At 44.8% G+C, this 21,027-nt stretch overlaps 1 protein-coding gene across 1 annotated transcript in view; it reads right to left on the reverse strand.

Moving 5' to 3' along the window:
- HIVEP1 (human immunodeficiency virus type I enhancer binding protein 1) overlaps window positions 1-21,027 on the reverse strand; it is a 136,188-nt gene that overhangs the window by 18,491 nt on the left and 96,670 nt on the right. Inside the window, 3 exon segments of the mRNA XM_015413986.1 lie at window positions 1,905-2,006; window positions 7,243-7,418; window positions 8,565-8,695. Of these exon segments, the coding sequence (XP_015269472.1) occupies window positions 1,905-2,006; window positions 7,243-7,418; window positions 8,565-8,695 (409 nt within the window).

Genomic DNA, 21,027 nt, shown 5'->3' on the forward strand with positions numbered 1-21,027 from the left:
GTCTTCCAGCGTCTCCCATTGTTTCCAATGGGCAATCCTGTCCTTCCTTTTAGTACATCTCCCAGTAGCTCACCAAGTAGAATTTTTACTCACAAGACTCCACAGTTTAGAGGGAGCACCTTCTTTGGGTGGTTTGGTGAGCAAAGTGTTGTAGTAACTGCATAATCCTGATCTTACTAATTGTCTAAAGTATGAATTTTTGAAACACCCACTCTCCCAGGATTCTGCAAATGATGCAAAACTGAATTATTGAAGAGGGATTTTCTACACAGGCAATAGGGTTTCCCTGTAGAAAATGGTTTACAGAGTTCTGTGAATAAATGAGTAGGGACTGTGGTCTATACCGCTAACAGGTGACCTGCATCCGACCGTCAGCTGCTCACTTTAAAGGGCAGGCAGGCAGCCATTTCAGGGGGTCCTTTCGCTCCCCCCCCCCAAAAAAAAGCAAGAGGGAGGGAAAGGATGCTTTTGGCTGCCTGTCTGTATTAGCCACAGTGCAGTGTACTGGAAGTGACATCATTGGAAGGGGAAGTGACATCACTTGCCATTTGACCTGGAAGTGACATCACAGGAAGTGACATCACAAAAGTCTTCTGGCTCCACCCCCAAGGTCTCCTGGCTCCACCCCCAAAGTCCTCAGATATTTCTGCAGTTGGACTTGGCAACCCTAAATGCATCTATTGTCTGTAGTAAATCTATCCATATAATCTATCCTTAGGAGGCACGTTTTGGTCCTGAAGCAGCCTTTAGGAGTGCAGATGAGAGCTAAGGAGACCTTGCCCAATGCTGAAGTAACAGAAAAGCATTATCTTAAAAGGAGATGGAATGAGACGCTCAGTAGTTGTTCTTTGTTCCTGAGGAAGGACCAGAAGTCTGAAACACTGGAAAAAATACCTAGGAAAAGTGTTGGACGTTTTGGATATTCGTCTTGTACAATTTATTCTTTGGCTTCTACATTCTCCTACGATGGATTATATGGATAGATTTACTCCAGACAATAGATACATTTCACTTTGATGAAGTCTCCTTTGTGTATACTTTGCGGGAAATTCAGCTCACAGTTGTTTTTGTTATTCTTTGCTACTTTTTACTGTGTACCGTTGTTGTTCACAGCCACTCATATGTTTATAATCAGCTTCTGCAGGCCAACAGTATGAACAAGAGTCATTATAGCTTCCATAAATTTTTGACAATTTGTGCAGTGTTAAGTGCCGCTGGAGAAGCATCTTCAACAGATAGCAATTCTCTGTGGGAAGTTTATTTTTAAAACTTTTTTTCTCTCGTGGTGGTTTTAATTTTGTTATCGTCAGAATTATAGTTATGTACTGTTTTTATTCTTACAACTTTCCTTGGGTCCATGGTAATTTGTGAGGAAGGCAGCCTTATAAATGTTTTAAACAAATGAATAAATAAACTATGTAGATAAAGGACAATGGAAAATGTGTGAGAAGAAGAAGAGGAGGAGGAGGAGATTAGATTTATATCCCGCCCTTCACTACCCAAAGGTGTCTCAGAGCGGCTTACAAACTCCTTTCCCTTCCCCTCCCCACAACAGACAACCCTGTGAGGTAGGTGGGGCTGAGAGAGCTCTTGACAGAAACTGCTCTTTTTCAAGAACAGCTCTTATCAAAGCTACGGCTTGCCCAAGGTCATCCAGCCAGGTGCAAGTGGAGGAGTGGGGAATCAAACCCGGTTCTCCCAGATTAGAGTCCGTGCACTTAACCACTACACCAAACAGGAGACCCCCCCTTTATGATCTCATCATGCACACGCACTCTTATCTAAGCAGGTTGATTCCACTAAAGTAGCCAAAAAATATGTGTTGAGAAGAACAAGCAAAATACGAAGGATACAAAAGTAAAGACAAGTACTGCATCTCCAAAGCACATTTTTAAAATCTTTACCGCATTCATCTCCATCCTGGTCATCTATTAATCCTACGGAGACTCCGAGATCCATACATTTCTTGCTATGTGCCTTGGACTTCATATGTTTTGTCAAGTTCCCTTAAGAAAAAAGCAAACAAAAATTGCATTGATTTATGATCCAACATGTATGCACAGCTTCAAAGAACTATGATGGTCAACATACTAATCTCCAAGGCCACATGTTGGGCCAACATACCGCATTTTCATGGATATTTAATAGAACTGTAAGAAGATGTGCAAAGAACTGATACAGCAGAGACGTCCACTTCTCTTGTGGGATACAATAGCTACCCTGAATGGTTTTATATATTTGATATCTTGTCTGGCAGCTTCACAGGAAGTTATCGAACGACTGTGCTAGAATTCAGTAAATGACTTTTGCCCCCCCAGAGTTCCAACATCAATTTTGTTATTCTACAAACATAAGGAAAGCAAGATTGAGCTCAGCCAGAATTTAGACAAGAACGTGGAACAACAGATATTGCTTTCTGTGTTATTCCACCTAAACGATTTCTATAAAATATTTTCATTACATTGCTCATAACTAATAATTCAACAATTACAGGAGCCAAGCGTACAGTAATGTATGCTTCCTTGTATCATATAGAATACAGAGTTTACTATATTACGCCGTATCTGCATAATGTAAGAAGCAATTGAAAGTCATACGAAATATGGAAATATTGCTGCTGTCGTGAAGAAAATTTAATTATGTACAGATGTTGATATGAATGACATCCTGACAAAGCCCCCCTCCCCCCCAAAAAAAACACCTTGTTATTTCTAAATAAGTTGAATATTTAGAGTCAGGCTAACATAAGACTGGGATGGCTCCCACACTCTGTTGTTTCAATGTCTGTAAAATTTATTGTGCTGTCTATTGTATTATGTTTTATTGCATTTGTTTCAGATTTTGTAATCTTTCTTGTGTCTCAGTGAGAAAGGTGGACTATAAGTGAAGGGAGGACAATAAATACATTGGCAAGTTATTGACACTTTAAAGCTGCCTTTCCACCTAACTGTTTTAATTTTTAAAAATTGTTTTCTGCCTTGGGGACCCTAAGTTGGGTGAAAAAGTGGCTTTAAAATATTACAAATAAACGTTTTAAAGAAAATCAATAAATAAAGTACAGGACATGTTATGTCAACTGATAGACATGAATCAATGAACAATGTTCCTGGGATAATGAAGTTTTTCAAGCAGAACATTACAAGATTTTCTTTCCGCTGTCATTAAAATCACCTCCATTATGCCAGTCCTTCTTAACTCCAATTTTCAGAGGAGAAACTGGGCAACTGATGCTAAACAGTACGTTGCCCAAGACTGCCCAAGTGAGCACATGACAAATCACCATGGACTAGGACCACAAGCAAAAAGAGTTTATCAACTCATTCTCTGGGTGGGTCAGCATGACAACTACCTGTACTTGTAATACGGAAGAGGCTGCGCCTTAAAAGGGTCACCCTTTCTCCAACAGCAAGGAATGGGCCATGCAAAGTGCCCATCCTCTGCTGGCCTTGTAGCTGCCGGTCTGCTTGACAGAGAAGAGAAGAAGAAGAGATTGGATTTATACCCCGCCCTTCACTATCCAAGGGAGTCTCAGAGCGGCTTACAAATTCCTTTCCCTTCCCCTCCCCACAACAGACACCCTGTGAGGTAGGTGGGACTGAGTGAGCTCTGAGAGAACTGATCTGTCAAGGACAGCTGTGACAGAACTATGGCTTGCCCAAGGTCATCCAGCAGTTGCAAGTGGAGGAGTGGGGAATCAAACCCGGTTCTCCCAGATTAGAGTCCGCACACTTAACCACTACACCAAACTGGCACCAAACTGACAGGGGACCACCACATACCTTGTTCCCAACAGGTATGAATTACATGGAAAAGATTCTGTATATAATATTCCGCAAAGCTCTGAAGCAAGTAGTGGACTAGTAGTGATCTCCGAAACAAAGGATGTGCCCACAGTCTTTCCTTCTAGGATACAGTTCAGATCAGCAGAAACAACCCACAGTTTCTAAGAGGTATTCAGATAGGGTTGCCAAGTCAAAATATAGCGCCAGCAGGGGACTCCCCACTGGCGGCTGGAGTGCCCGCACGCACACTGCACGCACGTCACCAGGAAGTGACGTGACGACACCGGGCATGCTGGGGGCGGGGCGACGACCATCCGAGGGAAACCCATTGAGTTTTCCCTCGGATGACTGTGGCCCCGCCCCCAGCATGCCCGACAACGTCACGTCACTTCCAGGTGACGCACATGTTGGGGTTGGGTTCCCCCCGGGGCCCGATCCGCTGGTGGCGGGGAACGGGCCTCTGGGGCGGGGGTTTCCCGGCAAGCCTATATTCAGAAGACTTGCATACCCAGATCTCTAAACCATGCTGTGGGATTTATACTGAGCACTGTTTTCTATTCATCTTAAAGTCAGCAGAGAAACCATATATGCTTTTAGACACTCTGAAGGTAAAATGAGTGCTACAGAAATGAATGCTATAGAAAAGTTGATTTCTTTTCTTTAAAAAAGCCAACTTTCAGTCTTCCACAATGTAATCCTGTACAAAGTTACTCCAGTCCCAAGCACATTCATTTAAGTGGATTTAGACTGGAGTAACTCTACACAGGATTGCACTATTAGTTGTGGAAAAGAACAAATATGTAGGGTCCAACAGAACTGGAGTATCTGAATGGACCATGTGGGACACACTTTTGAATCAAAAGGCAAAGCATATATTTTATTCAGTGAACAAAATAATCACCCACAGGGTCATACTATTTTCAGTAGCATGGGTTACCCATGCTGTAATGGCCAGTGTGTAGCTTATGTTGTACCCTCTTTAAAACAATCTATTTCCAAATAATAATTTTACTGTTGCCAAAGTGATCTTAATTACGGAACACAACACATGGTGAGAAACTGTTTCTTCCACTAATGAATCTTGAATAGGCGATTTTAAAAAATCCTCTAGGATATATTACACATTGTACTGCAGTGGAAATTTCATTTCACTTATGTATCACAAATCTGGCTGGCAGCTAATTAGATTTAGAAAAATGTGTAAAGAACCTTTATATAATCATATATTTCACTAGCCCCAGCTCAGTTCCAAAGTCTGTCCCCAAGAAAATCTATGTTTGTGGAAGCAGGAGCTTTCCATGATACTCTTTGTATGTCTTCTAACTCAAGACACTAGAAAAATAATGAACACGTCTGTCATAATTAATCTTTGTGGGCATTTGGGGTTATTCTTCTACCTCTAGCACCTGTCTGTGGGGAGGGTAAATGTTCTCCAATGAAGCCCACTGGTGTGGCCCAGCCTACAGACAACTGTAACACTTCACTTCAGTGCTTTTCTGGATCAGGTTTGCTTCGCAAAAATCAAGGAGGAGGAGAGGAGAGGCTGTGGCTCGGTGGAAGAGCCTCTGCTTTGCATGCAGAAGGTCCCACATTCAATTTCCTGCACCTCCAGGTAAAGAGACCAGGTCGTACGTGATGTGAAAGACTTCTGCCTGAGACCCTGGAGAACCTCTGCCAGTCTGAGTAGACAGTACTGACCTTGATGGACCAATGGTCTGATTCGGTATAAGGCAGGTTCATGTATGCTCAAGGGACATTTTTGTCCCAACTCCCAATACATTACATTGGTTGGGACAACAAAGCACTCCAATGGTAAATGTTTTATGTCCTGTGTGGCAGAACGGGCCTGCTGTGGTCTGCAGGCCCTATTCCACCTTGCCCTCTTATGGGTTTCCCAACTCCATGGGGAGGTTTTTCTCTTCCTCTGTCTGCAGTAACACGCCACTGCCACCTGACCTTTGTAAGGAATTGCTCACTGGGAGGGTCAGAACTCCCAGCTTCCTTTCCAAGCTCTGAGGCCTTGCCACTGTGTCTCCCACTGCCCAGCGTCTGGCCACCACGGGAACAGTTTACTGCCTTGCGCACCCCTGGAGAAACAGCTGCTTGCCAACTGCCTCTCTTCCCCCGGGCGCTCCTTTTAAAATAGCATGTCCAAGAGAGTGGAGGTCTATATGGTACAGAGAACCACTCCCAGCATCCAAATATATAAAGTATTTATTTAAAAAAATGTTTACAAGAATACTTTTAGCACAGTACCGGATTTGAGCAAGGGGAACAAAAGAAAGCGGAAAAAACCAAAGTCTCTGTCCCTCTCTAAATACATACCCTATCAGAGGTTAAAATAGGACAGGCTCATACAGCTTAGGTAAAGGTTTCCCTTGCTCGAAAGCCAGTTGAATCCGACTCTAGGGATGCGATGCTCATCTCCGTTTCCAAGCCAAAGAGCCAGGGCTGTTCGAAGACGTTTCCGTGGTCATGTGGCCGGCATGACTAGACGCCGAGGTGTACGGAACGCTGTTACCTTCCCACTGAAGCGGTACCTATTTATCTACTTGCAATTTCTTGCTTAGGTTGTTATAAATCTCAACAGCGTTACCGTTACCTTGCAGCTGTCTGTAGCTCTCTGGGCGAGCACATGGTCAAAAATGGCTGCCTTCCCAGAGGAGAGGTCTGCATGCACTCATGACCGCAGCACTCACGGAACAGAGCATTTCTCCCTCCTGCAAGGAGGTTTTATTGTATCTGTTTCTTCACCCACTGAGCAGGTCGTGCTGGGTCAAAGAAGCATTTCCTGGGGCTTCTTCCTGGAGATTATCCCTTGATCTCTTCTAGCCTAAAGTCCTCCAAATCTATGTTCCCTGCTAGGAGGAACGGGGGAGAAGGGGGGGGAGCTTGGCCATCCCATTGTCTCTAGCTAGACCCATTAGCATTTCTTAAGAGGTAGCTGAGGGGAGCCTGGTAAGCCATGGAACTATTTCCTCCTTCCCAGCCTGGTCTCTGCCCAGAGAAGAGGAAAGAAAACCTGTTAAAACCCACAGTGGAAGCTTTTGCTCCTCTCACACACACCCCCCAGCAAAAATGCATTTATTCACACCCTGGATTTGCTTTGTTTTCTGTACAAATAAAACTGGAAAGTGGTGATTATACTTTGGGGACACTGTTTGCCAGGGCAGATGAAAATGTCCTAAAACAGATATAGAACCATTTTTCTATGCATCCTATCAAAGAAAGTACAACCAGGGTGAGATTTCCCTGCCTCCTGAATTATTATATAAACAAATAGCAGCACATCATCAATTCACTTCTGCTTCCCATATCTCCCTTCTTCCTTATTGGAAAGAAAGCCACTGACCAAGAGCAGATAAAGGTCCCAAACAGGCATGCTGGTCTGAACCAAAACAGCATACATTGTTTGGGCTGGCCTTCGCCAAGAACAGGTAGCTATGTCGAGCTCATTTACCTTTAGTCTTGAAGGAAAAATTGCAATAGTTGCAGTGATACGGGCGGACATCTGTATGCGTGCGAATATGCTTCTTCAACATACTAGGCTTTTTACAGCGTATTCCACACTCTTCACATATATATTTTCCTCTTCCTCTACCACGAACATAGACATATTCTTCATTTGACTTGTACCTAAAAAAAACCAAAACGCGCTTTACACAATACACTTCTTGGTGCAAGAGTAATACCGGAAATTCCAACAACAGCGGAAAATAATCCCTTTCACATATTGCTAATATTTTTTCCCAATTATGTTATCTGCACGCAAAGCCTGTTGCTTAAGGACCCTTCACTTACTCAGTGTGACTTGGGTGGAAACACACAGCCACTTCAAGCACGGTCATCAATATGTCTCCATATGGCAGCTTTTGAAATAGGAGTAATTACTAATTGGCTCAAGCACAAAGATTGCTGAGCTAATTACTACCACCCTTTCATGACTGCTCAGAAATACGGGGGTAATGGCAGTGTGTATGGTCTACAAATAACTCTTGGCCTACAAAGCCATTTTTTCCAGCCAGTCTGAGCCACCTAGTGGCATGACTTTAAGTCCCTACCATGCAGTAAATCATCTTCTGCTTTCATCTCATAAATACACAGAGGAAGACAGTTGGTAGGAAATAAGCCTCATGGAACTCAGTTTGAAACTGGGATGTTCTACTGGAAGTTCCCGGTGGCATGAATCTGAGAAATTCTGTGCTGAAACACTGGGGGGGGGGGGGGGGGGGGGGGAGAGAATAATGGGAATGACGGGAAAACATTCTCAGCTGAGGATCGGGGGAAATCACACACAAATACATATAAATATACGTATATGTGTGTGTATCAGTGTTCCCCCTAAGCCGAGTTAGTGTGAGCTAGCTCAGTTTTTTAGCCTCCAGCTCACACATTTTTGTCTTAGCTCAGGAAAGATAGCTCTGGAGCAAACTAATTTATGCAGCAACCCAATTGCTCGCTCACAACTTTAATGCCATTAGCTCACAAAGTAGAATTTTTGCTCACAAGACTCCACAGCTTAGAGGGAACATTGGTGTATATATATATATATATATATACTCACACACACACACAATATATATATATATATAGTCAAGTAACAGCTGACTTATGAAGACCCCATAGGGTTTTCAGGGTAAGAGGTGTTCAGAGGCGGTTTGCCATTGCCTGCCTCTGACTACTGACCCTGGACTTCCTTGGAGGTCTCCCATCCAAATACTAACCCAGCTTAGCTCCTGAGATCTGATGACACTGGGCCAGGCTGGGTAAAATGATACTTACCCTCCATCGAATATTTTAACTCTTCTTGGCTCACTTTTGGCTAAAGAGCTCTCATTGTCTTGATCAGTGCTTGTTTCAGAGTTTTCTTTATTGCTCAGTTCCCTTGCTGCCTTTTGTTTAACTAATGCCCGCTGAAAGAAACAGTCAAAGAAATGTGTAAATTACTTATTTTTGACGTATTTATGCATTTGCTTCGTTTACAGCCCGCTTTTCTCACCTGAGACTCCAGGTGGATTACAAAAAAAGAAGGAAAGAGAAGCAATTCAGTCACACAATAAACACTTCCAATAAACAACATGGTAGGACTAGGATTACAGACCTAGGACTAGGACTACATGTGACCAAAATCTGCCTATGGCAACAAAAACTGTCCAAGGCATGACATTAAAATCTCACTGCAAACACAGTCAGCCCACAAAGGTTCTATCCAGTTCCTTACCTTTCCTTCTGCTGTGTAAATTTACTATCTTCTGAGATGTTCTCCCCCCGCACACACAGAGGAGCATTTAAACACCCCTGTAGACATTACTGCAGCAACCCATTCGACCACCTCATTCTCCAGCATGCACCGACCAGGCCTTATTCATGACATACATGTGGAAGAGACAGTGAAGCGGAGTTTCTTGCAACACAAATGGGCATTTAGTCCAGTGAAGAGGTGACAAAGCCTCCTGAAGCCAAAACAGTCTTCAGTGCCTCCCTGTACTGTCAAGGGGGTGTAATGTGAGTGTCAAAAACCGTTTACATGCACAAGTGCTTATGTGTAGGGGAAGCACAAGCCACTTTTGATCTTTTTTCCCCCCAGCCAGTTTTTGCACCCCGTTCAAAACACTTGCCAGTACAAAAGCTTACAGAACCAAGTTGTGGTCCCCCTTTTATTAATACATCTTAGAAATCACTGGCAGTTTTTATCATTAACAGCTACTGAAGCTATTCTCATTCTCACAAGAGCCTGTACTACCCCCCCCCCCATCTTACTGTGCAATCATACAGTGCACAAGGGGGGCGGGACCCACAGCTCAGTGGCAGAGCACCTGCTTTGCATGCACAAAGGTCACTGGTTCAATCTCTGGCATCTCCACTAAAAGGGTCTCAGAGAATAGATGCTGGGGAAACATTTTTCTCTACCTTGACGCCAAGAAGCCAGACTAGACAACACTGAATGAGATGGACCCATAGTTTGAATGAATAAAAGGTTAATTCTTATTTTCAAAAGCATAAATAGTCATTAAATGCAAAGTTCAGCATTCTGGGATGCTTATTATTTTCATTTAAATTAAAAAAACAAACAACAACCATTGTTTCTAGCCCTTAAATTGTGAAGATAAGCTCCGAAGTGCGTGGATTCCACAAAGTTAAAAACGGGTTTGCACTTACCTGTAACCATTTTTCATCAAGTTCTCTTCTGTGCAGGCACACATTGGGACTGTAGCCAGGCAGGCCTGCCATGGAGAGATTTATTCTAAAGCTAAAAACTCACCTAGAGGGCGCGCCCCCCCCTTTCCGGAGTCATTGCGAACTGTTTCTTTTCGCACCTAGAACAGTCACATGACCCTTTCCCCTTCAGTTCTACCTAAGCCACCGTAAGTTAGATGGAAAGAGAACTCACAGCACGGCAGGTGTACAACAGAAGATGCGATAGTCCTAATGGCTGAGGGTGTTGAGCTGCATTGATCTGCTGTTTTGATAATCTGACAGCTTCAGACTGTAGAACTCTAAGTAGATTCTTTTTGTCATCTGGTGAAAGTTCCAAGTAGGGATACATTTTCTGCTGATATGTTGCCATTAGAAGAGAAGAAGAAGAGAAGAGATTGGATTTATACCCCGCCCTTCACTACCCAAGGGAGTCTCAGAGCGGCTTACAAACTCCTTTCCCTTCCCCCTCCCCACAACAGACACCCTGTGAGGTGGGTGGGGCTGAGAGAGCTCTGACACAAACTGCTCTTTTTCAAGGACAGCTGTGCCAGAGCTTGTGACTGACCCAAGGTCATCCAGCAGGTGCAAGTGGAGGAGTGGGGAATCAAACCCGGTTCTCCCAGATAACCACTACACCAAACTGGCTCTGGTAGTTTTAAATTCTAAATGTTAATGCCGATGAGGAGTAAGTTTAATGGCCTAAAGAGTCCAGTTTTCTTCCCTCATCTCTGGGGCAGCATGGCACGATCATCTTCCCCTTGTCTGTAGCTCTTCAGCTATCAAGGAAGATGGGGGTGAGTGGGTGAAGAGGAAGGCTGAATCCTCTTGTCTGACCTTGTAGAGGCTTTCAGTGTGTCTAGAGGTAGCAAGGGACGAAGCAGGCTTTTCCCACACCTCTCTGTAGATATCCCAGAAACCTTCCAGTACTGGGAATGCTACTGTGCTCAGGTTGTCAGAATAAAACTGCCTGAGGATTCTGCCCTTAGGCTTCTGTTCAGTGGTGGTAATATTGATCTCCATGCTCTGCATAGAGGCGCATATCCTTGTTTGGTGAGACTGGCACAGAGTCTCCAACCTGTGGAACTGTTCATCATGAGACGGATCAGATGGTATCTCAGAACTACGTTCGGAACCGGCCACTGATTCATCCTCTCCCTCATCAGAGTCAACTGGAGGCACTTCAGAATGTGGCTTTGGGTGTGTGTGGGGGTGGATGGATAAAGCAGCAGATGGACAGATCTGAGAACGCAGTGGTCGGAACCGTCCTGGTTCACTATACTGCGAAAGCGCAGGGCAGTCAGGCCAGTTCTGTAGGTAAGCTGGGGACATATAGTATGGGTATGGCTGCCACGGGAAAGGAGGGCATGGGGAGGAGGAGGAGGAAGAAGAAGACTCAATCCATAGAAGCTGTTCTAGGGTCCATGGATGGAACTGGATCCCAGACGATGTCTCTTTCAAAGACTGATGGCGGAGGTGAGGTCAAATGCAATGATGGAGTCTTCGGGGAGCCTCGGATTCAGGCCAAAGATCCTTAGGAACCAATCAGGGTTGGTGATACCAAGATTCTGGCTTAGATCCATCCCTATGCTTCAGTTTCGTCTTGCTCTTCTTGGCTGGTTGTTCCGATGCACTATGTGGAACTGAAGGGGTTGGAGACAGGGAACATAATTGAGTGGGTCTGGAACATGTCGCCGATGGAATCGAGGCCATGGGGACCAGTTTTGGATTTAGGTCAGCAGACGGCATGGACTGAGAAGGTCTATACTGGGAGAAGACAGAGCCTTCTCCCATAAGACAGCTTTCAAACAAGATGCTCTGTCATTCTTCAGCAAGCTGCTACATTATGCTTTTGAACCAAGCACAGAAGGCGCCATCAGAATGGGGCACTCTAGTACTGCACTTGGCAAACTTTTTAAACAGGGCTTTTTGTGCCATAACCCCCCTGGGGAAATAAGGAGCCCTTGGAAGAATGAGGCAGGGTGCTAAGGCAGCCCTTTGGCCTCAAAACGGCCTGAAGAGATAAAACAACATGGTCTTCTTTCTCTAGTTTTTTTTTTTAAAGAGTACAACAGGAAGACTTTTACCTGCCAATGGATGTTTTCTTCTTTTGCTTTCCCCTTTCAGGGAGATCAAAGAAGCAGAGAAATGATCTGTGAAGGGAGCTGACTGAACAGAACCTTCTCTGATGGTGGCAAAAGAGGGACTGAAGGGGAAAGGGTGCCCCCCACAATCACGTGACCATTTTAGGTGCAAAAAGAAATGGCTCGCAAGTCCCAATGACACTGGAGGGGAGGGGCGCCCTCTAGGCGAGTTTTTCACTTTGGAATGAATCTCTCCACAGCAGGCCTGCCTGGCCGCAGTCCCAATGGGGACTGTACAGAAGACCGAAGTTGAATCTCAGTTGCCAGAAGAGAAGCAGGATTTCTAATAAGAACATGGGCATTCAATATCCTGCAAGACCGCTGGCTGCCCCCCCCCCCCAAGATAAGCCAAGGCAGAATAGCTACGTCCACACAGGTGCATAGCAGAGTATGCTGCATACAGTAAAACTGGTCGTTTTGGAGCAAAAAAACAAAACAAAAACATTTTAGTGTGGCATATTCTCAGTCCTAAACATAAGTTCATCACCCTGTCTCTCTCTCACACACATACAAATTCAATACATTTGTATTCCTTCAATAACAGCAGTGTAAAGAGCAAAGCGTATCCTCTTAGAACATTCCAAATATGCAGAAATAGGGAGGTGAATGGCAAAATACAGATTGTTCAAGATGCATCTTTTGCCCTGAAGATTTTCTGAAGTGTCTTGCTTTGAATAGGGCCCGGTACAGAAACAGGAACCAATCCAAATAAACTATAATCCAAATAAACTACACCAGAGACTGCTTTCATTTCCTTATTTCTCAACAGATGAACTGTGGCTCATGCATATAAGCAAAGCCACAGGGAAACTTCTTTTGCCCTCTCCTGGCTGGGGACACAAGAACACACGACGGGTGGGCACGCTGCCTGTATTAGGAGGATGGTAGATAGTGTACATTCCTGTTACATGCAATTAGCAGGCTTTAGTTAGAAGGTTACTTTCAGAAAGGGGGCCCCTCACTCAGTTTTCACTGCATGCCGCAGTCCTAGTAGGACTTTTGATCCTTGGTCAGGCTCACTGCCAAAAGAAGAGAAATGGATGTGGAAATTCAAGTTGGATGTTTTCTCTAGCAGCTAACCAAGAGGCAAACGCCTGTAAGAGTGTTTCATAAAATACCCAGCAACCCAAAATAACGAAACCTCGGCTGATTTGCCCATTTCCCCGTTCTTCAATTGTAGGACGCATTAGAGAAGAAGAAGAGAGGAAGAAGAGATTGGATTTATACCCCGCCCTTCACTTGGAGTCTCAGAGCGGCTTACAAACTCCTTTCCCTTCCCCTCCCCACAACAGACACCCTGTGAGGTGGGTGGGGCTGAGAGAACTCTGACACAGACTGCTCTTTTTCAAGGACAGCTGTGCCATAGCTTGTGGCTGACCCAAGGTCACATCAGCAGGTGCAAGTGGAGGAGTGGGGAATCAAACCCCGTTCTCCCAGATTAGAGTCCGCACACTTAACCACTACACCAAACTGGCTTAGGGGTCTTAGGGCTTAGAAGGGGTCATGGCTCAGTGACAGACCATCTACTTTGCATGCAGGAGGTCCCAGATTGGATCCCCAGCAATTCCAGTTAAAAGGACCAAGCAGTAGGGGATGTGAAAGATCTCTACCTGAGAGCTTGGAGACCCACTGCCAGTCTGAGTTGACAATACTGACCTGATATATGTTGATATAATACTGACCTGACCTGATATAATACTGATATATGTTGTCTTCCCTATCCCCTACAAACGTTAGACCCTTGTCTATATTGAGTAACTGTACATCGCTTTGATGGAGCTGCGGTGGCTCAAGTGGTTAAGACGCTGAACTGCAGGCTGTGGAAGGTCAGTAGTTCTGCAGTTCGAGACCCGGGTGCCGCATGATGGAGTGAGATCCCATCTCTAGTTCCAGCTCCTGCCAACCTAGCAGTTCAAAAGCAAGAAATTGCAAGTAGATAAATAGGTACCACTTCAGTGGGAAGGTAACAGCGTTCTGTGCGCCTTGGTGTTTAGTCATGCCGGCCACATGACCACGGAAACGTCTTCGGACAGCGCTGGCTCTTCGGCTTTGAAACGGAGATGAGCACCGCAACCCTAGAGTCGGATTCGACTGGCTTTCGAGCAAGGGAACCTTTACCTTTACATCGCTTTGAGCCCACTGGGGAAAGTGATTAATAAATGGAAAGTATTATTATTATTATTTGTTATTGCCCCCCATTAACTGGTATTCTGCCTCTGTATATAGAGGTTCCACCACAGCAAAAAGCTATTGATGAACCTACCCCCCTTGACAGATCCAGCATGGAAATCCCCCCCCCCTTGGACAAGATGATCCGTTTGAGCCTAACCACTCAGCTTCTCCCTCCAGTTCAGGGGTCCCTCAGCTTTCCAAAGCTGCACCTTTGGAATCCTGACCCAGTGCGGTGAGTGTAACCACAAAACAGCCATCACACAAGGCAGAGCTAACCACAAAATGTCAGGGAAGAAGGTTATGCATAACTCTTAATAGTAACTTTATTAGTTGCTGTAGATTTTCCGGGCTGTATTGCCGTGGTCTTGGCACTGTGGTACCTGACGTTTCGCCAGCAGCTGTGACTGGCATCCTCAGAGACACTGTTCCCTCTAAGCTGAGTTAGTGTGAGCTAGCTCACAGCTTTTTAGCTTCTGGCTCACACATTTTTGTCTTAGCTCAGGAAGGAGGGCTCCAGAGCAAGCTAATGCACGCAGTTGTCAAATCGCTCGCTCACAACTTTTACACCAGTCGCTCACAAGACTCCGTAGCTTAGAGGGAACATTGCTCAGAGGTATAACACAGAAAGATGGAGTACTCTCTGTGCCAATGTGAGAACAAAAATGGTAGGCAGGTAATTTATATCTACTCAGGAAGGTGGGGTAGGGCTGAGTTATTATCTTGTGGGAGTTCCCCAGGCTGTGACATGCTAATGGAGGAGCTTTCCTGAGGAGGTTCTTTTGCATATGGATTAGCTGTTGAAATTCTAATCTTACCTCTAGTGCTGTTGTAAGATGTAGAGCATTTTATGCTTTTCAGGACAGGAAACCATGCCCTATTTATTTTTAAACTCTCTTCTTTCCTGTTGAAATTGTGTTTATGTTTATGAATTTCAATGGCTTCCCTGTGTAATCTGACATGGCAATTGGCAATATATGGTAATCTAATAGTAACTCTTCAGCATTCCAGGCCAGGAAGCTCTGCTTCAAGATGCCTTTTAAAATACACATATTGCTTGAAGTATTTTCTTGCATACACACAACAGTGAAGATCCTTGTGCTTTGGCGATTTTTAGAAAATCCGCACAGCTTGATCAGATCTCCGATAGCCAGTCAGGAGGCCTGCTGGCAAGAGCCCCAACTTGGCCCCTCCTACTATAAAAACGCTTGGCAGGCACCAGGAAAGGTGTCGCTGGCACCAAGGTGCTCACAGGCAACGTGTTGGTCACCCCTGCTCTAGTCCACCTCGCTACAATTCCCATATGAAATTGTACCAGTCCCCACTAACACTGAGTAGGAGATAGTTCCAGATGGTCAGCTGTGTTGGTCTGAAGCAGAACAAATTTAGAGTCCAGTAGCACCTTTAAGGGAGCTGCGGTGGCTCAAGTGGTTAAGACGCTGAACTGCAGGCTGTGGAAGGTCGGTCGTTCAGCAGTTCGAGACCCGAGTGTGCCGCATGACGGAGTGAGCTCCCGTCTCTAGTTCCAGCTCCTGCCAACCTAGCAGTTCGAAAGCAAGACATTGCAAGTAGATAAACAGGTACCACTTCGGTGGGAAGGTAACAGCGTTCCGTGCGCCTCGGTGTTTAGTCATGCCGGCCACATGACCACGCAAACGTCTTCGGACAGCGCTGGCTCTTCGGCTTTGAAACGGAGATGAGCACCGCAACCCTAGAGTCGGATTCGACTGGCTTTCGAGCAAGGGAACCTTTACCTAGCACCTTTAAGACCAACAAAGGTTTATTCAAGGTATGAGCTTTCGTGTGCAAGCACACGAAAGCTCATACTTTGAATAAACCTTTGTTGGTCTTAAAGGTGCCACTGGACTCTAAATTTGTTCTACTGAGTAGGACAAGGATTCAGACAGTTCCTGGACCTTCACGCTGGGGGGGCGGGGATTCTGATTTTCAAAAGGGCCCAGGGAGTACCAGCTAATAAATAAATAAATAAATACCCTCCATCCATTTTGCTTTCTCTTTTAAATTCTATATGTTGGCACACAGTTGAATGTTTTATAGTTGCCATGGGTTAAATCTGATCTCTCAAAATGCCATTACGTCCTACTTCCTAAGTACTTCATGCCCCCGTGATTTAACACAAAAAGCCAAGTCCCTCTTACAATGAGAAGATAAAAGGCAAAGAACATAGAAAGAGAAAGTCATTACCCAGCGGCTCTAATAACAACAAGAGGAATGGGTACCTGCCCTAGGTGGCAGGGGGCACCCTCCTCCTGGCTCGATGCTGGGAGTGCGGTTGGCAGCGGCAAAGAGAGACGAGAGAGAGACGGCGGCGGCGAGTGAGGAAAATGGCGGCGGAGAACAATCCAGGGAGGCAGCGGCCGGATCGAGCGGAGGCGGAGTTGGAGCCGGAGCAACGCGGTGACGTGGGACGCAGCACGGCAGGAGCCGTTGGGACATTGGCTGGAAGCTGCGTCCGAGAAGCGGCGGCGCTCCGAAGGAGTAAAAATCAAGAAGCCTGCTCGAGTCTGGTCGTCAGCCATCCGGATCGTTGGAAAAATAACAACGAACCCGCCGGAGAAGAAGGAATATGCCGCAAAAAGGGTGCTGGTAGGATATCCCCTCCCCTAAGAGAATTGTGGCCCTAGTTAGGTACCAACTACGTTGTAGTACACTATAAACCGCTCTGAGACCCATTAGGGGTCATGGGCGGTATATAAATCCCATGTAAATAAATAAATAAATATATGCTTGAAAGAACTTTTTTTTGTCATAAAGTCACAGGTGATTTATGGCAACCCCACAGTGTTTTCAAGGCAAGAGACCAGGCCCACCTGAGCTATCCAAATCAGGCTTGAAAGAACATAGGTGGGCTTAAATGTTTGCTGTCAGGCAGCAAGCTGCAGAATACAGAGATCCCCAAAGCTGTTTTCTAAAGCTGCAAGAGATAATTAGCATGCCAATTGTCTAAAAGGGGTGATATATATCTTTATTTCCACTTACTAAAGAAAAATTTCCTTCTTCTTGTTATTTCCCTACTTTCATGCCAAATTCTGCAAAGACTTATCAGTTGAAAGCTAATCCTTACAGCACATAAAAATGGCCAAAAACACAGGCAAAGCTCCGAATTAATTGATGGTTAATAACATAAATTGTTCTTCCCACGTTGCTGTCATACTGTGCAAACTTTCTTGTTCTAGTGAAACAAAATGTCAACACAACACAGTGTGATTTTATGGTTGTAAATTCCTTTCAGCTACAACATTTAATGCAGATCTCAGGACCTCTGCAGTGAAAAGACTCTAACAACTATGATAATTACAGTTAAAACACAGCACAAGAACAATACACTAGAACAGTTTCTGAGCAAGAGGACTGAAACCAACGAGAATACAAGTTCGACCCAATGTAGTAAAACAGTGTCAGACAAGGACAAGGGAGACCTGATTTGAAATGAAACTCACCAGATGACCCTGGGATCAGTTATTATCCTTATGGCTAGTTTATCTCACAAGGTTATTGTGAGGATAAATGGGGGGGGGGGGCGACTCAGGGTGACATGCCACCCTGAGCTACATGGAGAAAAAACAGACAACAATTTAATAAATAAAGAACACATAAGTATCCATAAATGTCTTTCTGGAGCTATAATTCATGAATGGAAGATTGCCTCTTATCAGGCAACAACGACAGAAGTAAGTATGAACGAGAACTTCTGGCTGCCAGACAGTCACGGAATCTCCTGGCTACGCTACACACATGGAAACTGCCATATGATAAATAAATAAAGAAATAAATAGTAAAAATGACATGCAAGCCACCAAGTGGAGACAAACAGAACAGCACCTAATCCGTCATAAAACAAAGATGACAGTGACAGAATACCCCATCATAATCTGCAGTAATTCAGCCCTTAGGCAGGTGTCGATATTCACAAAGAGAATTTTGCAGGCCAGCTCCTATTCTGTTAAATGCAGAACACAACAGTGGTACTGAAGTTTAAAGGTAAAGGTTCCCTTGCTCGAAAGCCAGTCGAATCCGACTCTAGGGTTGCGGTGCTCATCTCTGTTTCAAAGCCGAAGAGCCAGCGCTGTCCGAAGACACTTCCGTAGTCATGTGGCCGGCATGACTAAACACCGAGGTGCATGGAACGCTGTTACCTTCCCACTGAAGTGGTACCTATTTATCTACTTGCAATTTCTTGCTTTCGAACTGCTAGGTTGGCAGGAGCTGGAACTAGAGACGGGAGCTCACTCCGTCATGTGGCACACTCGGGTCTCGAACTGCTGAACTACCGACCTTCCGCAGCCTGCAGTTCAGCGTCTTAACGCACTTGAGCCACCGCGGCTCTGAACTGAACCTGAACTGAAACTGAAGTTTACAGCACTGTAATAACAGTAGTTCATAATCTCCCCCCTCCCCCACTTTTAGGCACCTACAAAAAGTGAGATAATTATTCTCATCAACAGCGTGGAGTAACTGCTAACTCTTGGTTACGGTCTTGCCATCAGTACAAATCAGCATACCCACTGCAATCATCAGCTAGTACTGAGTGCACAAAGGGAAAGATACTTTAGCTGTCACTGGGCTTTTTCTACAAAATTCAACAGATCCAGGATCTTTTCCACACAACAAATTTTTTTGTATCCTTCCACCCTTAAATATATTTCTGCATAGGATCTACTACCTCTTACAAGAACAAGCCATAGATAGCTAAGAGTACCATGACTGCAACTGTTTACAGTTGCATATGTCCATACTTCCCTATGTGCATCCTAGGGGGAGGGGGGATCCCTAAGTATTGTAACTTTGGGAAAGCCTTGTACTATGTGAAGTCAGATGAAACAGCTGCAAGGTTTCTGCATTGTTAATACATTTATAGGAAAATGAAAAAAAAATAATGTATGAAATTGGCTTGGTTTTTAAAAACTCTTTAAAATATCTGTTTTAGCTAACAATGTATGTAGCTGTCAGCACTGCAGAAAACGGCTTGCAAATACGAATGTTCAAGAACATGGTATTGTTCTACACCTGATTTTTTAAAAAACAATTGCCAGGGGATCGCTGATGCATTCAATCCCTTGAGCAAAGCAATAACAATGGAGCTTAGTCCAGTTATCTGGAAAACATGGCAAATTTAACATACTTCCCTACGTTGTCAGAATTTATTCACTTGATAGGGAAACACCACAAGACCCTATCCAGACATCTGTGGCTTCGGTATGGAGAACCTGCAGGCGGTTTTGAAGAAAATTTCTTCTATTTAAATATGCTGTAAAACAGCACTGAATACACCTTGTTAATTTAGGAATCTTTCTGTTTTCTTGAGGAAACTTCAACATTTTCAGTCTGGTATACGGGTGTGCAAGGAAAAAAATCAGTAGTTTTCAGTTTCAGGTATATCAGACTCAAAAAACATCAATAAATACAGAATTTCCTACGTACCAATACTGGTATAGCATTGGGTTTCAGGAAACATTCAGTATTTCTGAATATATTCAGGTCTATTATACCTAAGGGGAGAACGAGAAGGTACCGTATTTTCCGGTGTATAAGATGACTTTTTAAACCCAGGGAAATCGTCTCAGAATTGGGGGGTGGTCTTATACTCCGGTAATTACGGTACTTTAAAAAAAAAAAGGTATGGCCCAGAGAAGCCCGCCGCTGCTGCTGAAACTTCAAGCAACCCGCTTAGTCTTCCCGTGGCCAAGAGATTCCCGTTTGCCTTCGATCAATATTAAAAACCCCACCGGGAGCTAGAGAAAAAAGGCGGAAGTTTATGGAGACGAAAGGACCGAAGAGGGTTGTTTCCCGGGGATTAATAACACCCGGGGAGAGCTTTGATTTCTGCCTCAGAACGAGGCCGTTTCAGTTGCAGGGAGAAATGAAATCACTGGGCCATTGTTGTGCCTGGAGAAGGGAAACTAGGCTGCAGGTGGTATTGGAAGTTTTTGCCTAGCTGGATAAACTCGGTTCAGAGACTTTCAGTACAGTAGCCTGAAGTGGGATTTCATGCCACTGAGGAGACAAAGCATTCCTCCTTTACAACAGCTGCAGTCAGACGACCTTAAACAAACCAGCACCCCACCTCTGCTTTTTCGCCCTTATCTCGCGTGCACCTGATTTTTGAAGGCGGCGTTTTCAGAAACAGATGGGGGAGGGAGTTACCGAGAGTGCCAACATAACAGAAATGGGTTTAATACTTCAGATTTCGTGCTGCTCCTTTGGTTTTTAGCACAGGACTGATCAGTGGAGTGCCAATTGTAGCCTCGGCTGCTGGGTTTCCAAAACAAACGGGGGAAAGAGGACTGCCAGACAGGAGAACAGAGTGGAGTTCTTTGCACTTTCCTGTCGTTTACTATTGAAAGTCTGAGCAGGAAGCCGGGTTGGTAGGGAAGTTTTGTAAGTAAAATATATGTGGAGACAGAAATAGATTTGCCAGGGAATCTCGAGGAAAGAAGGAAAATATACTGTTTTTGAAAGGCGGAAGTAAGTAAGTTCTGAACTGGTTCATTCAGACTAACCTCCCCACGGGCTTAATGGGAAGATAAAGGGATGTTATGCAGGCCACCACCAGCTGTGATCAGAGGTGGGAAATTCAGTACCGGCATTGGCAGTTTGTGTATGGGGGACGTGGAATGATTATAAAATAAAAAGCACGCCCCGAGAAGATCTCTCTCTCCCCCCCCCCTGCCTGCCTCAGCAGATCGGAACATCTCCCCCCCCCCCGCTGCTTCGGC

This window comes from Gekko japonicus, unplaced genomic scaffold (genome assembly GCF_001447785.1).
Source record: "Gekko japonicus isolate JY-2015 unplaced genomic scaffold, Gekko_japonicus_V1.1 scaffold2143, whole genome shotgun sequence".
Classification (NCBI taxonomy): Eukaryota; Metazoa; Chordata; class Lepidosauria; order Squamata; family Gekkonidae; genus Gekko; species Gekko japonicus.